At 50.4% G+C, this 17,349-nt stretch overlaps 1 protein-coding gene across 1 annotated transcript; it reads left to right on the top strand.

The window, feature by feature from the left end:
• Positions 1–5,434: 5,434 nt before the first annotated feature.
• On the top strand, positions 5,435–9,673 carry SAXO5 (stabilizer of axonemal microtubules 5; the record flags this gene model as incomplete). Its single annotated transcript, XM_081134024.1, has 8 exons — positions 5,435–6,014; positions 6,974–7,080; positions 7,164–7,264; positions 7,540–7,652; positions 7,734–7,843; positions 8,180–8,381; positions 8,833–8,918; positions 9,405–9,673. 8 exons carry the CDS (start codon positions 5,435–5,437, stop codon positions 9,630–9,632), a joined length of 1,527 nt encoding a protein of 508 aa, XP_080990150.1. The 3' UTR covers positions 9,633–9,673.
• Positions 9,674–17,349: the final 7,676 nt, after the last annotated feature.

The raw sequence follows: 17,349 nt of genomic DNA, 5'->3' as shown, positions 1-17,349 counted from the left end.
TACATTCATGCGTGGTACAAACATCGCTTCTTTCTAATTTCAAAACATTTCATCACCCTGAAAGGAGACACTGTCACTCGGTCACTTATCCCCCCCCCCCCCCCCCCGCCGCCCTCCCCAGCCCTTGGATTTGCCTGTCCCGGGCAGTTCATATAAATGGAATCATACATGTGGCCATTTGTGTCCGGCTTCTTTCATTGAGCATAATGTGTTCGAGGTTCATCCACAGTGGAGCCTATATCAGGACTTCATGCCTTTCGTGGCTGAATATTCCATCATGTGGATGGACCACATTTCATTTACCTGCTCATTAGCTGAAGGACCCTGAGGTTGTTTCCACTTTTTGGCTGCTGTGAATCACGCTGTTGTGAACATGGGTGTGCATGTACTTGTTCAAGTCCCTGCTTTCAGTACCTTTGGATGGAATTGCTAGATCATATGGAAACCCCTGGTTACCATATGGTTTGACTTTTTGAGGAAAAGTAAAAAGATTGCGTTCCACAGTGGCTGTACCATTTTACATTCCCACTAATGATGCACAGAATTCTCCACATTCTTGCCAAAACATTTATTTTGTTTTTTAAAAATTATTATTATAGTCATCCTACAGGATGTGAAGCATTATCTCCCCGTAATCTTCTTCTGCCTTTTCCTAATGACTGATTGCCTTTTGCAAAATATTTCCTCTTGATTTCAACTCCTATTACTCTCTCTGCTTCGCTCACTCCTTCCCGACCACTTGCCCCGTTGCCATTCCTTGAAGTTGCAGCACATCCTGCCTGAGGGCCTTTGCATTTGCTGTTCGCTCTGCCTGGAAGGCTCTCCCTCCAGATACCCACTGGGCTCCCTCCCTCCCCTCCCCCTCCTGTCTGTTCAGAATCATCTTCTCCCCAGACCTCCCCTCACACTGCGGCACTTCCCACCCACATTTCCTGCTGTCTCATTTTTCCTCCTTACAGTAACACTATCAAGTGCGACTATATTTTGTTGCTTTATCTAGTTGTCTAGTTAATTGTCCCTCTTCAACAGAATGTGAACTACACCAGGGCAGGGATTTTTCTGTCTTGGTCGCAGCTATATCCCCATAGCCTGGCACAAAACTAGTTCTTAGTAAGTGTCATTACCTACAGGGCTCAGCTGCCTGTCCAAACTCTGTTCATGCTGTGTCCATACGGTCCTGGGGGACCTTGTCCACTCCCACGACTTGCCTAGCCACCTCTTCACTGGCCTCTCTCCCATCTCTTGCCAATCCTGACCTGTCTCCTGCTCCCACCTGCCACCTGGACGTTTCCCCTGTGCATCTCCCAAGTCCCCTCACATGCAGCAAGTCCCAGACTGACCACAGCACCCTCCCCAACATCTTGATCTCCCTTGTCCTCATTCCAGGGATGCCCCACAACCACCCAGCCACAGAAGACCTGGACATCATGCTTACTCTTTCCCTCCTCGCACACTCCGCCCATGTCCCAACAGTCACCAAAATATCCCTTGAATCCACCCAACTCTTCCCAGCCCACAGCCCCCTCCATAAGGAACCCCCATTCTCTCACCTGGATCCCAAGTCCCTGCTGCCCCCAGGCCTGCTTTCCCCACATCCCGAGAGAGTCTTTAATCCCCACACCCAACCACAGCCCTCCTTGATTAAGACTAGGATGCAGGGGTTTGTGTGCCCCCCACTCCCCAACCGGGGACCCTGTTCCTTCCCAGAAAAACATCTAAGCCGAGCTCTAGGTCTGCAGAGGGAACAGGACCTCAAGCTGCAGAGCCTGTATGAGCAACTGTAACAGCCCCAACCACCTTGTAGCAGCCCACCGTGTGCCAGGCCCTGCTCTAGGCACCAAGGGTACAGCAGTGAACCTCACAGACACCGCCCAGCCCTCCCAGCATCCTCCACCATGGGGTTAGGGCTGAGCTTGACCTTTGAGAAAGACAGGAGCTGGCCTGGTGTTCCCAGCTGACCCTGATGTTGCTAAGAGCTGGCCTGGCAGTCACAGCTGGTGTTCTCCAGCTCCTGCCAGACACAAATAATTTCTTAGAATGCTGTCATCGGACAAGGCCACTCAGTGACCATGGTGGAACAACAAAAAACAAGCCCACTCATGACCATGCCTGAGCACAGGCAAAAAGAGAGCATTGTCCAACACCAGCAGCGACCAGAGAGACAGACATTTGTTTCTCACGGCTCATCTGAGGCACTGCTGCTCCTTTACTGTCACAGCTTTATTCGTGTTTCATTCCCCGGACTGCTGGATAAAAATTAAGATCCTCAGTTATAGTTACTTCGCCCCCTTGCTTCCTGCAGCACCCAGGATCCAACTCATGAGTCCTACTTTTCCCAGCAGGCAGCGGGACTAGGCTGAACTGTATATTTGTATCAGCCTGGCTGAGCCAAAGCCCTTTGGGTGGGGCTCAGTGCTGGGGAGCAGGCGATGGGACCTTAACTCGATGGACAAACCAACAATTTACTTAAATTTAGTGAAAAGGGACCCACTTGGTAAGTCAGTCCTGGAGACCTAATGCTCAGTACAGGGGTTACAGGCAGCAAAACTGTATCATAAACAAATTTGTTCAGAGACTAGATCTTGTTCCCAAACTAGAAGAAATTATAATTACATGACACCATAGAGGTGTTAGCTGCAGTGGCAATCATAATGCACTATAAATGTATCAGATCACTAGGTTGTAAACCTTATACTTCCATAATGTTGTATGCCAATTATATCTCAATTTAAAAAAAAAAAAGAACCCATTCAGTAGGTGATTGGGGGGTATCATGAACTGAAACAGGTTGAATAGATTTATATCTTCATTTCATGTTTGTCTTCTTTCCTTATTTAAAAAAAAAAAAGAAAAAGATCTTTGTTGATTTCAGAGAGAGAGAGAGAGAGAGAGAGAGGGAAACATCAATGATGAGAGTCATTGATCGGCTGCCTCCTGCATGCCCCGACTGGGGATCGAGCCTGCAACCCGGGCATGTGCCCTGACTCGGAATCGAACCCCGATCTCCTGGATCCCAGGTCAGTGCTCAACCTCTGAGCCACACGGGGCCAGGCTGTGTACATTATTTTTATTTGTCAAATCATCTCAAAAAAGAAAGTCACATTTCCAAACAGTAAAAGCCTCCAGTGCGGAGCAAAGCCCCACTTCCTTAAACCTCCCCAAATCTGGTGAGTCCCTTTACACCCTCCTGGGGTGCCCACAATTCCCCATGGAGTGTGCTCTTCCTGGCTGCAATGAGTAATAAGCCTGTATTTGTTCATCCACGGGTGTGTTCCTCATGGTCTTGGGGCTGGAGGGGGTGGGAACTGGCATTTTGAAGGGCACCTTGGAGGTCTTGAGCCCTGGGCTGACAGTAAGCAGCGCAGTGACTCAGAGAGGTTTCCCATCTTGCGTGGGGAGACTTAGGAAGCAGGTGAGGAGGAAGACTTGGGAAAGTGGTAATGAGACACCAGCAGCCTATTGTATCAAATCCTCACTGCTGCTTTCCATAGTCTCCATTCCCAGCCCCATTTTCCAGATGACAAAACTGAGACTTCAAGAAGCCAAGTCAGGTGGCAGGCTCCCTGAGGTCCCAGAAGGCAGGGTCTTCTGGCCTTGCTCCCAACTTTTCTCCCAGCTGCCCCCAGAGTTGCTGGGGGACCATTGTGACAATGCTGTCTGGGGAAGCTCTTTGAGTCACAATGGGAAGGGCTGGGCCACCCTTGAATGCAGCCTTGGAAGGAGCATGTGAGGGTCTTCTGGGAGACTGAGGACGGAAGGAGTCTTGTGAGGGTCAGCCCCGTGCCAAGTGCATTTTCTAAGATTCCTCAGCTCCCAGGCCACCCCTCGAGGTAGGTACCCTACCTTCTTCATCCCCCTGAGGAAGCTGAAGCTCACAGGAGCCCAGTTACTTGTTCCAAGGTGACCGGGCCAGTCATTTCAATTGTCAGGTTCTTCCATAAACCATTTGACACCTTCTTAACTCTCAACTATTTTAGGTAGCAAAATGATAAAAAAACAACAAATTTAGACACTAAAAAACTGATTTCGTTAAAACCCTGATGGCATGTTTTCTAAAGAGGTCAACATGAGCAAGCATTGGTGGGCTGAGGTGAGCTGGGAGGGCTTCCTGCAAGAGGTGAGCCTGAGCTAGGGATGCTGCTAGCACCCTAGGGCTTGGTCTCCAAGGAGCAGGGAGGATGGTAGGCGAGACACATCTGCTCTGAGGAAGGCAAGAAAGTCCCAGTCAACTAAACGGAGGCTGAGAGTCTGGAGCTGAAGGTCAAAGAAGTGAGTGCAAAGTATATAACCCTCTGACAGTCAGAGGACAGGAAGGGATCCAGGGGAATTAGTCAGGGCCCAGGGCAATTGCAGAGGGCTGGAGCACCAGTGAGGAGGGGTGTGGCAGAGAGACAGAAGTGGGTTCCCAGACACGGAGGGGAGAGCCAGGGCCTTGATGACTGGCTGAGGGTGAGGAGAGAGGGCTCCCATGTCAGACAAACTGTAGAATGCAGAGGTTAATTCTGTGGCAATCCCTACTGCTCACTCTGTGCCAGCCTCAGGGCCTTTACACCTGCTGTTCCATCTGTCAGGAATGCTATTCTCCAGATACCCAAGTGCTCCTCTCCCACCTTTACCAGGTCTTTGCTTAACTGTCATCTCAGTGATGCCTTCCTTTTTAAAACTGCAGCCCTCCTACCCTGAACCCCCATCCTTTTACCCTGTGTGACTTCTGATCCCACCGCACTGGTCACCTATTTACATTGCAATTTATGTTATTATATTATTATATGTATATATTAATTTATTTACAATTATAATTATATGATATATAATTTTAATGTATTATAGTATAGTTTATATATTATATTATTATATTATATTAATTATATTATATTATATTATATTATTATATTAGTCTGTCACCTCTCTGCCCCATTATCAACTCCATAAGGGCAGGGCGCCTGACCTGTTTTGTTTTTAATATGTTTATATTGATTTAAAAAAATATATCTTTATTGATTTCAGAGAGAGGAAGGGAGAGAGAAATAGAAACATCGATGAGAGAGAAACATCATTGATCGGCTGCCTCCTGCACGCCCCCTACTGGGGATCAAGCCCGCAACCCGGGCATGTGCCCTGACCGGGAATCTGACCGGTTCCGGGGTCCACGCTCGACCACTGAGCCACACTGGCTGGGCTCTCGGTCTGTTTTGTTAACTGATGTGCCGGTCTCCGAGGGCCTACGTCCCCGCCCGGCCTGAAGTAACTGTCAAATAAATGGCTCTTTACATCTTACTTTCCCTGGGGCCGCGCAGGGGCTGCGCCTGTTTCTCACCATGTCCCCGAGCCCAGTGCCTGGCACCAAGGAGTAAAGGACTGCATGGTCCCGGGCCCGTAAAAGAAAAGGCTGCTCAGCCCCGTGTCCCCACTCACAGGTGGCGCCGCGTCCGCGATGGCCAGGGGCGCCCTGCTGCCGCGCCCCACGGCCGGGCCGGACTTACTCAAGGCCTCGCACTTCGCTCTGGGGCCGGACCCGCGGCTGCACGCGGGCGCCAAGCACTCCACCACGCACCGGGACTTCCCCGCGTACCCCCAGGCGGCCCCCGCGCAGCCGTGCCCGCCGCCGCCGCGAGGGACCCTCTTCCAGCAGGACGCGCGCTGGGCCCGCGAGGAGCGCGTGTCGGAGACGCACGGTGCGTTCCTGCAGCTGCCGGTGCCGCCCAGGGAGCGGGCGCGGGAGCGGGGCAGGGAGCGCGCGCGCGCCCTCGCCGGGCAGGCCAGCCACGTGCCCGTGCCCGTGCGCGCGGACGCGCGCCCCCGCGCCCTCCTCTCCACCGCGAGCGCAGACTTCGGTTGGCCCGAGCTACCGGGGCGCGGCAGCGAGCAGAACCCCGGCGCGCGCCTCATCTTCCACCGCGACTCGGTGCCGCCCGGCGACAGAGCCAAGCTGCGCATTCCGCCCACCACGCACCAGGCGCTCTTCCCGCTGCGCGACGCGTGCCCGCAGCTCCGCGCGTCCCGCCTCCGCCGCGGTGAGTGCGTCCCGACGCCCTGCGCTCTTCACTCAACCCAGAGGCTCTCAAAGAGGGCGGCGACTCTGCCCCCTCCCGGAGGGGACAGCCCCTGGATGGGCATAGCTCCTGGCTCCTTTCAGGGGCTGTGCAGTGGGCAGAAGGCAGGAATGCTGGCTTGGGGCTTAGCCAGAGCTGCTAAGTGACGCACTGCCACCCAGCCCTGCCGCCTTGGCACTTGAGTAACTCGGAGCAGTTGACCTCTCACAGCCTCAAAAAACGAATGCGGTAACGGGGCCCCACAGGAGCTGCTGGAGCAAAGAGCCCCGGGTGCGTGATGCGCCTGGCATGGCGTGAGTGCTCGACACAGAGCAGCTGTCATTTGTGATTTTCCAGTTCTTTGACTCCAGGGGAACTGCTGGTGGATATCACTAGCCAGAGTCCCTTCAACCTGGGTCCAGGGATTGTCAGACTTGGATCTGACTCAGTTCTGGTTCTGAATTTCTGTGATTTCTTTTGCTTTAAAAAAAAAAAAAATTGATTTTTAGAGAGGAAGGGCGAGAGAGAAAGAAACATCGATATGAGAGTAAAACATCCATCAGCTGCCCCCCGCACACCCCCTACCTGGGATTGAGCCGGAAACCCCAGCATGTGCCCTGACCAGGAATCGAACCTGAAACCTTTCAGTGCTATGCCCAACCGAGCCGCACTGGCCAGGGCTGAATATCTGCTTTCTAACCTCTCTGAGCCTCTGAGAGGCTGTAAAGTGGAGGAGGCGGATAATACCAGCCATCCCAAATGAGGCGCAAAGCACTTAACCTAGATATGTGGCTCAATACTTGGTAGTTATTCTTGTTATTTTTATTATTTTTGGTGTTTGCCAGACAGCCCACCTCCCCTTCCCAGACGGGGTCGAATTGCAGTGGGTCTGAGGCTACAGGGCCCTAATCCCATTCTCTCTCTGATCTTGCCATCCTCAGAGGGCCCCTCCCCCCTCAAGTGGGACTGCAGGAAATGGGATGTCGGGACCTCCTACCAGACACAGTTCCAGGCCCTGATGGGCCCACCTGCCCTGATGTGTAAGAGGGTAAATTAAGCCTGCTGCTGCCGCCGGGGAGGGCAGTGATGGGGCTGGGTGGCCTTGCCCTTCCCACCCTTGTCCACTCACAGGACTCCTCCAGTGTGGCACTGGGAGACTTCAAGATTGGCTATGGGCCCATGTGTTCGGAGCAGAAACAAGCCTACAGGCCCAAGGATCTGCCCCCAGACAGGTACAGAGGGGCCATGATCTTCCATCACCAAGACAGGGCAAAGGGCTCTCAGCGACGTGTAGTGTGCCACCAAAAGCTGTAGGGCCAGTAATGTGCCTTTGAGGTCTCTATTACCTGCAGACAAGGCCCACTATTGTGCCACATCTCCCACCATTAGCACTACATGCTTGGCCACTAGGAACCCTGCTCCCATTCCTTTTCCTGGAAGTTGTGAGGGCCCAGATCAGATGGATTTCTCCATCCCCACCCCCACCCCTACCCCCACCCCCATGCAGGTATGACAAGGCCCAGGCCTCGGCCGAAATCCACTCTGTGAATATTGGTCCTGGAGATGGCCTCTTCCATGGCAGGACCACCAAGGCTGAGCACTTCTATGCCCGGGAACCAAGTGAGAGCCTATGGGCTTCCCTGCCCCTGACTCCCACAGCAGCCTCCTAGAGCTGCTTAGCACCTACTCTGCCACTGGCAGAGCCTATTGTTCTTCACAGTGACAAGACTCCGGAGTCACACATACTGGAAGGAAATTGGTGCCCAGGCCCAGGCAGCCTCACCACCTCCATGCACTTCTTCTATGGCCAGGTCAGTGGGAAGTGGGGGAAGAGGCAGGGTTCATCAGGGAAAGGGGCTTCCCAGGTAGAGCGAATAGTATGTGCAAAGGCCCTGAGGTAGGAGTAAGTATGATTGGTGGGCGGTGATCTCCTGAATCTATTTGCGTGATCTAGAGTAAGCCCCTTAAGCACTCCCAGCCTCAGTGACCCTGTCTGTAAAATGAGAGAATACCAGCTCTGAACACCATCAAGTGGGGTCCAAAGAGGGTGTGAGCTGTTAAGATCATACAGCGTCCAACTCTTCCCTCCAACTGGGCCTTGGGACATCCTGGACACGGGAGCTTCCTAGTGCCATGTGGTCCTATAGCCGCCGCCAGTGACCAGCCCAAACGGCCGCCACGTGCCTCATGAGAAATTGCAGAGTCATGTGACCCTAGGGGAGTCGAAGTTGCTCGGGCAGTTCTTCCAGACCACCATGGGCACGGACTATTACCCCACCGGCAGCCCGCAGCCCCAGAAAGCGCTCAACCTGCACCTGCTGCAGAGCAACCTGCCGGAGGGCACCGGCGGTGAGCGCGACGCGCCCGCGCCCCAGGCGCCCCAGAAGGCCCGCCCCCCACAGCTCTGACCCCCTCACCTCCCGACTCTGGCCCCGCCTCCAGCAGGGCTAGATCCCACCCCCTCGACCAGGATCCCAACTCTGCCCCTAGACACCCCGCCCCCTCGTGGTCCTGTTCCCCGCACTCCCCACCTCCGCCGCTGCGCAGACCCTGTGTGACCACAGCCCGCGCCTTTCCTCGGTCAAGGTCACACCGGGCTCGGTTCCCTGACTCACCCCAGGCCCCAGGCCGCCTCAGCCCCCCTGGCTCCTCCCTCCTTCCCGCCTCCTAATGTAACTTCCCCCCTGGCGGGGCTCCGCCCAGAACCCCTACCCCACGGGAGATTGCCTGTGTCCCTGCCGGCTGGGGCTCTGCCCCTCCCTCAGCCCCTCAGTTCAGCCACCCACACCCCAATCTCCAGAACCAGATTTTCTAACCATGAACCAGAAGATGCTGAAACCCCACGGAACAGCTCCTGCCTCCATGACTGAGGAGATGCTGCAGCGGGTGAGAGAGGGAGAGGGTCACCTCCCTAACCAGATACCCCCAAATCAGTGTTAGAGTTACCTCAGGATGCTTAGACCCTTACCTCGGACTCACAATTAGTGCCAGGTCCTCTCAGGGTCACTCTAGAGTCACCCCAATCTCAGGGTTATCTTTATGTCATCCCAGCCTCAAGATCATCCCAAGCTCATCCCCAGGGTCATGTCAGGGTCAGCTCAGGGACATCTCCGTATTACCAGCCAGGGTTATACTGTAAGCTGTGGGTTGGCTCAGGGTTGCCTGGAGTCAGCCCTTGGGGTCGTTCCAGCCACGCCCCCAGTTTCTCATTCAGCTCCTGGGTCAGCCTAAAATGGGGCCCCGTTTGCCCACCTCCCCAGAGCCCATCACCAAGCTCTGATCCCCTCGGGGTGGTGTGGGGACCATCGGGTGGCCCAGGTGGGTCAGCCACCCTCCAGGCTGCCCTGCCAGGCTACCCACCCGACTCCACAGTGCAAGGATAGCCACTTGGAGCCCCCGCTGGGTAGACAGCGCTTCTTCTCAACCCAATACGAGGACGAGTTTGCCTTCAAGTACCAGGGCCCACCAGTGCTTAGATTGGGCAACTTCCATGAAAGCTACGTTCCACTGGGCTCCCCTCACCAGCGGGGCTGTAGGGGTGAGAGGGTAGACCCTCAGGCCCCCCAGGTCCCTACCTACCCATGCCCTGGCCAGCAATAAACACCACCTTGGCAACATCCCACCACTCTCCATCCATCAGCCAGGAAAGAGGGTGCTTGGATGAGAGGGGACTCTACAGGACACAATGACTCCATCAGAAGGCTCTGGAGATTGCCTCACTCTCGCCTGCTTGTGCAAAGGCTTGGTGGACAGGCTCAGGATAAGATGTTCAGGTGCCGTGACAATTTGTGAGTGACATGGAGGGGATGGAGCTAGTACTGAAAAGAGTCAGTGCGGCGAGATGTTGAGAATGCAGGCTTCTGTGGCTGACGGACAAAGTCCAAATCCTGACTTCTCCATGCCCTGGATAGTAGCCTTGGGCAAGTAGTTTAACCCCTCTAGCCTCAGTTTATTCATCTGTAAAATGGAGATAAATAGCAGCTTTCTCATTGAATGTTATAAATGAGAAATGTGTGGCTGGGGGTCAAGGAGGGGGAGAGGTTACCTTCTGAAGATGAAGGTGAGTAGGGGAGAGGCAGATGAAGGTGTGAGGAGATTTCAATAATGAAAAGACTGGGTACGGCTCAGAGGGGTTATAAAGGGGTTGACACGGTGAGAATGGGCCTGCAATTCCCTCCATTGTGGGCACAGGGTGGGAGATGGTTGGTGCACTGACTGGTCGGGTGACTGGCCCCCAGGTCAGAACTCAAAAAATCCATCAGGATATGAGGTTCAAGGGGCTAGGTGTCCAGCTAGCAACAACATGAAAAGGGTGCAAAAAAGGAGCCTGGGGTGGGGCCTGAAGCCTATGGGTGACCCGTTCAGCAAGTATTAAAGGAACAATACCTTGGACAGCCCCCTGCCTTGAAGGTCTGGGGTCTATGGAAACACCAAGAAGCCAGTTGGACACCCTTTTTATTTTTAAAATATGTCTATTGATATTGGAGGGAGGGGGAGAGAGAGATCAAAACATCAATGATGAGTCACCTATCGGCTGCCTCCTGCACGCCCCCTACTGGGGGGTCGAGCCCGCAACCCGGGCATGTGCCCTGACGGGGGATCGAACCACCATCTCCTAGATCCTAGGTCGATGCTCAACTGCTGAGCCACACCCGGCCGGGCTGGACACCTATTTTTGATTTTAAAAAAACTCTCAGTAAAGTGGGAATAAAGGGAACATACCTCAACATAATAAAGGCCATATATGACAAACCTACAGCCAACATCATTCTCAATGGGAAAAAACTAAAACCATTTCCCCTAAGAACAGGAATAAGACAGGGGTGTCCACTTTCACCACTCTTATTCAGCATAGTACTGGAAGTCCTCGCCACAGCCATCAGACAGGAAAACATAAAAGGCATCCAAATTGGAACGGAGGAAGTAAAACTCATTATTTGCAGATGACATGATATTGTACGTAGAAAACCCTAAAGACTACCAAAAAACTAGATTTAATAAATGAATTCAGCAATGTAGCAGGATACAAAATTAACACCCAGAAATTGATGGCATTTTTGTACACCAATAATGAACACTCAGAAACAGAAACTAAAAAAAAAAAAAAAAATCCCATTTACCACTGGAACAAAAAATTTAAGATACTTAGGAATAAACTTAACCGAGGAGCTAAAAGACCTGTACTCGGAAAACAACAGGACATTGCAAAGAGAGATAGAGGAAGATATAAACAAGTGGAAGAATATACTGTGTTCATGGGTTGGAAGAATCAACATTAAAATGTCCATACTACCCAAAGCAATCTATAGATTCAACACAATCCCTATTAAAATACCAACAGCATATTTCACAGATCTAGAACAAATACTCCAAAAATGTATATGGAACCAAAAAATACCCCAAATAGCTGCAGCAGTCTTGAGAAAGAACAAAGATGGAGGGATCACAATACCAGACAAGCTACACTATGAAGCCACTGTAATCAAAACAGCCTGGTACTGGCATAAGAACAGGCATTAGATCAATGGAACATCAGAGAACCCAGAAATCGAGCCAAGACATTATGCTCACTATTTGACAAAGGAGCCCTGGCTGGCTTGGCTCAGTGGTTAGAGTGCCAGCCCTTGGGTGGAAGGGTTGCGGGTTTGATTCCCTGTCAAGGACACATACCTTCAGTTGTAGGCTCGATCCCTGGCCCCAGTTGGGACGTGTGTGGAAGGTAACCAATCAACGTGTGTGTCTCTCTGTCCCCCACTCTCCCTTCCCCTCCCCTCTCTCTAAAAAAAAAAAAAATCAATGCAAATATCCTCAGGTGAGAATTAAAAATATATATTTGACAAAGGAGGCAAGAACATACAATGGAGTAAAGACAGTCTCTTCACATGGAGCGGATTGATGAATCTCAGTGGGAAGGCAGGGGTGGGGGTGGGGATGGGGGTGGGGTGGGGGTGGGGAGAGATTAATCAGAGGACTTATATGCTTATATGCACAACCCATGGACACAGGCAATAGTGAGGTGAAGGCCTGGGGGGAGAGGTGGATGCGGGTAGAGGGGATCAGTGGGGGGAAAAGGGGACATCTGTAATACTTTCAACAAAGAATTTTTTTAAAGGCAGTCTCTTCAATAAAAACTGTTGGGATAATTGGACAAGTACCTGCACAAAAATGAAACCAGACCACCAACTTACACCATACACAAGAATAAACTCAAAATGGATAAAAGACTTAAATGTAAGTCGTGAAACCATAAAAATCCTAGAAGAAAACAGAGCAAAATATCAGACATCTCGTAGCAGAATTTTCACTGATACAATGCCTAGGGCAAGAAAAAGGAAAAAATAAACATGGGACTACATCAAAATACAAAAGCTGCTGCACAGCAAAAGAAATCAAGTTGAAAAGGGAACCCGCTGTATGGGAGAACATATTTGCCAATGATACAGCTAATAAGGGGTTCATTTCTAAAATACAGAAAGTACTCATACAACTCAACAAAAGGAAGACAATCCAATTAAAAACTGGGCAGAGGCCTGGCTGGTGTGGCTCAGTGGATGAGCGTCGACCCATGCACCAGGAGGTCGCCAGTTCAATTTCTGGCAGGCGGTGTGCAGGAGGCAGCCGATCGATGTTGACGTTTCTCCCTCACCAAGGTTTCTATCTCTCCCTTTCTCTCTAAAAGTCAATAAAAACATTTTTTAAATGGGCAAAGGACCTAAATAGACACTTCTCCAAAGAGGACATACGGATGGCCAAGAGACACATGAGAAAATGCTCGACGTCTCTAATCATCAGAGATGCAAATTAAAACCACAATGAGGTGTCACCTCATACCTGTCAGAATCAAGAAATCAACAAACAAGCGCTGGCGAGGGTGTGGAGGAAAAGGCACCCTAGTGCCCTGCTGGTGGGAATGCAAACAGGGGCAGGCACTATGGAAAACTGTGGGGTTTCCTCAAAAAATTAAAAATGGAGCTGCCTTTTGACCCAGTGACTCCCACTTGGAATACATCCTAAGAATCCTGAAACTAATCAGAAAGAACTGATGAACCCCTATGTTCATAGCAGCATTATTTCCAATAGCTGAGATCTGGAAACAGCCCAAGTGCCCATCAGTAGATGAGTGGATAAAAAGCTGTGGGATGTTTACACCATGGGATACTACGCAGCTGTAAAGAAGAAGGATCTCTTACCCTTTGGCACAGCATGGGAGAACCCGGAGAGTATTATGCTAAGTGAAATAAGCCAGTCAGAGAAAGACAAATATCACACGATCTCACTTATATGTGGAATCTAATGAACAAAATAAACTGACAAAATAGATCCAGAGACATGGAAGCATGGAACAGACTGAGGGATCTCAGAGGGAAAGGTATGGGGGGTGGGGAGAGATTAACCAAAGAACTTTTATGCGTATATGTATAGCCCACGGACACAGACAATAGTGTGTTGAAGGCTTGGGGAGGGGGTGGGGTGTAGGGGCTCAATGGGGGGAAAGGGGGACATCTGTAATACTCTCAACAATAAAGATAATTTTTTTAAAAAGGAAGCTGGTTGGCTCACTCTGGGTTAAGATGGGTCTTGGTGGCCATACCCAGGACCTGCCTCTGTAGGCTGTTGAGAATCAGTTTCAAAGAATGAATACAACTCCCTGACCCTGTAATCAGATCTTTTTATTTAATATATCTTTATTGATTTCAGAGAGAGGAAGGGAGAGAGAGAGAAATAGAAACATCAATGATGAGTCATTGATCGGCCGCCTCCTGCACACCCCCTACTGGGGATCGGGCCCGCAGCCCAGGCATGTGCCCTGACCGGGAATCGAACCCTGATGATCTGGCTCCTAGGTCGGTGCTCAACAGCTGAGCCCCGCCTGACTGGGCTGTAGTCAGATCTTCAAAAAACCAAGGCCCCCCTGTCCTGGCCGGATAGCTCAGCTGGTTGGAGTGTCTGCCCATACAACAAAAGGTTGCAGGTTTGATTCCTGGTCTGGGCATATACCCAGGTTGCGGGTTCAACCTCTAGTTGGGGCACATACGGGAGGCAACTGATTGATGTTTCTCTTTCTCTCTCTCCCCCACTTTTTCCTCTCTCTAAAATCAATAAACATATCCTCGGGTAAGGATTGAAAAAAAGACCAAGGCCGCCAATCCCATGGGCCACTAAAAGCCAACCCCAAATCTGGCCAGGAACCCTTTCCCCATAGGCAGCAATTCTGTGAGGCTATGTTGTCATTTCCACAGAAATGACAAGCTCAGCTTTCAGTCCTACAAAGACCAGATGGCCCCTTTGGCTGACTCCTGGTCTCCATGTTGACCATGAGAGGTCTGCGAGCTGCAGAACACCTCTTCTGTGTGCTCCCACTAAAGGTATACCTGGCACTCTTCTGAGTTACTTCATGAAAACCAGGGTTTCTCAATCTCGGCACTATTGACATTTTGGATGAGATCATTCTTTGTTGTCAGATGACATGTTGTGCTTTGTAGGATGTTTAGCATCATTTCTGACCTTTAACCATTGCATGCCATTAGCACACTCCCTCTCCCCTACCAGTTGTGACAACTAAAAAGGTCTCCAGACATTGCCAAATGTCCCCTGGGGGAGAACTGCCCTGGTTGAGAACCACTGCAATCAATTCATCCTACAAGAATTCCCAGGACAAAGCCGGGTTCTCCTGATGAAGCTGGTCTGCTTGTTGAGCAGATTACTCAATCAAAAAGGCTTTTCCTTTTTGCCTTGCCTGCCAGGAAGCTCAGAAAGCTTGCTTCGGTGTTCAGTTCCATGTAGCTCCAGTTGCAGGATTTTTTGTGGTCCTGCTTGGTTCCAGGAATGGTTTGAAGCAACCCAGACACCAGGTGAGAAACACTGGGTAAAAGTCACAAGGAGGCAGATTTCAGCAAAACTTGAAGTATTTTCTAATAATGAAACTGACCAGCCCCAGGATGGGTTGCCAAGAAAGAAGAGAAACCTTACTGGAAATATTTAGTCAGTGCAGAGAGACACATCATGATGATTCTGGATGTACTTTATGTCGATCCGTCCTATATCCCACTCACCTTCTAAAAAAGGCATTTCCTGTGAACTAGAAAAACCAAAAAGGCTTATGAAATAAGATGAGTAGGATTGAATATAAAGGAAAACAACTTTGTCAATGGTAAGCATCACCAAACAGCAGAATTCAGACCTGCTACTTACTTGTATTTCTGTCCCCAACAAGTGACTTCATGCTGACCCTCACTTTCCTCATTGGTAAAAGGGGGATGGCAATAGCTCTTCCTTCACAGGGTGGCTACAAGGGTTAAATAAAATACTCATGAACCATGCTTAGAACAGGGTCCAGCACTCGGCTGCAACTCGATGAATGGTGCCTAAATTTTGTTAATGTCTTAAGTCATTTTTGTTGCAAGTGACAAAAATCCAGCTCTAGCTCAAGTACAAATGGATTTTATTGACTTAGAATCAAGAAAGTGTGGAATTACGTCTAACATCAGGCATGCTGGTTCCACATCAGGACTCTCCCTCGCAATCTAATAATCCCAAGTCCCTCCAAGTGGTGGCAAAAAACAAACAAACAAACAAAAAACCCACAAAAGATACTGGTACCCAAATCCTTAGAATTAAAGTCCCAAAGGAAAGAGGGTCATCTCCCCCTCCCAACTCATACTGAAATTTAAGGAACACTCTGATGGGCCCATTGGAGTCACATGGACAGCGGTAAACTTCACTGCACCTGAAGGATGGGCTGCTGTGACTGGATGGTCCACCCGGAGTGATTTGGTTCCCCAGCCCACTTGAGGTTCTTTGATGGACTCTGCCTCTAGCAACAGAACTGCAGGGGCCCATCCCTTTAAGATCTGTCTTACTCCAGGCTGCAATCTGGAAGGTGGAAAGACAGCTAACAGGTTCTTCCCCGTAAGGGTAATTGTTTCCTTTACAGACAGGGAGTGTTCAGTGTTTGAGAACCTGCCCCTGACCCCAGTTCTCTGATAATCCCAATTTTATCTCCTACCTCATTACCAATTTCCTCTTTTAGTTTGGGGCAGAGAATTCAGCTTCATCAATCTCACAAAACTGAGCAGATGCTAATCTCTGTTTATATTACAACATCCTGATATTTTTCTCTAAAGCCCCATAAGCCACACACTCTCAGGAGACACGTGGTTAGAGCCTCAAGATAAAATAGGCAACAACTTAATCAGCTATTCTTCTTTTACGTAGCAGAGATTTCCAGTTTCCCGAGGAGGACTATTTTGCAGGGATGCCATGTACACCTGGGCAGGCTGCACACTGCACAAATCTTGGAAGCCCTGGTCACTTTCCAGTGAACATATGTGCATGTGGTGGCCCTGGCCCTCTACCTCACCTTTGCTCAGCCAATTCCACATCTTAAGTTATTTCCTTTAATATTCTCCCCTTTCCAGGTACTCATTTCTAAGTTAGTCAAGACTGTCATAGAGGCAAGGGACAGAAACTCAGTAAAAGTAGCTCAAATACTCAGGAAATTTGTTGGCTCATAATAAAGAATGAAGACTTCTGGCTTCAGGTATGGTTATAACCAAGAGCTCAACGAAGATAGCCAGAGCTGTCTCTCATTCACTTTTGCATCATGGTGGAGACTTTTCAGTCTGCAGACTTTTCTTCCAGACGATCAGGGAGGATGACTGCAGGCAGAATGAGGCTCTATGTGAAGCTCGTGATCCCAGAAGGAGACTGAAACCCTCCGAAGTGATGTCCTCATCGCAGACCTAATTATTGTGGCCAGGCGATGGGGTTCTTTGATAAGTGCAGATCACATGGTATGGGGTGGTTGTGTTAGATACGGGGCCATGTGGGGTAGTGGAGGGAGGTCCACAAAGGGAAGGCAAGGTGCTGGTAGAGATACGACACAGACAGAAACAACAGCTGTCCTTACAAGTGTTATTTGCAATAGGGTCATCCAGGAGGTGGCAGGATGAAGAACCCAAAACATAATCTAATTGCAGTCTGGGGCCTCTCAGATCTGCTGCAGGCTTTTCCACAGAGGTGAAAAGCAGGTCTCAGGTCACAAGTTAAGCACAGGTCTAGAAGGTTCAGGAAGGGAGACAACTCCTAGAGGCCTGATTTGCTCAAGGCTATATTCAGGGGTAAGTGGTATGAAAATTCACCAGGCAAAGACCATCAGAAACACACCTGTAGGCAAAAAAGCTTTCTTAGCTGGCTCCAGCAAGGAAGACCACATCCTAGGAACCGCGGAGCGCCTCTGTAAGAGAGGGTTGGGGGCAGGAGGGCGTCTTAGAGGATGGAGGCACGTGCTGGGCGGTTTTGAGGAGAGTTATAGAGG

Source organism: Miniopterus schreibersii, assembly GCF_964146895.1.
Source record: "Miniopterus schreibersii genome assembly, chromosome: 4".
In the NCBI taxonomy this organism is placed as follows: domain Eukaryota; kingdom Metazoa; phylum Chordata; class Mammalia; order Chiroptera; family Miniopteridae; genus Miniopterus; species Miniopterus schreibersii.
Note: the sequence above shows the minus strand (reverse complement) of the source record. Positions and strands in the feature narration are given on the sequence as shown.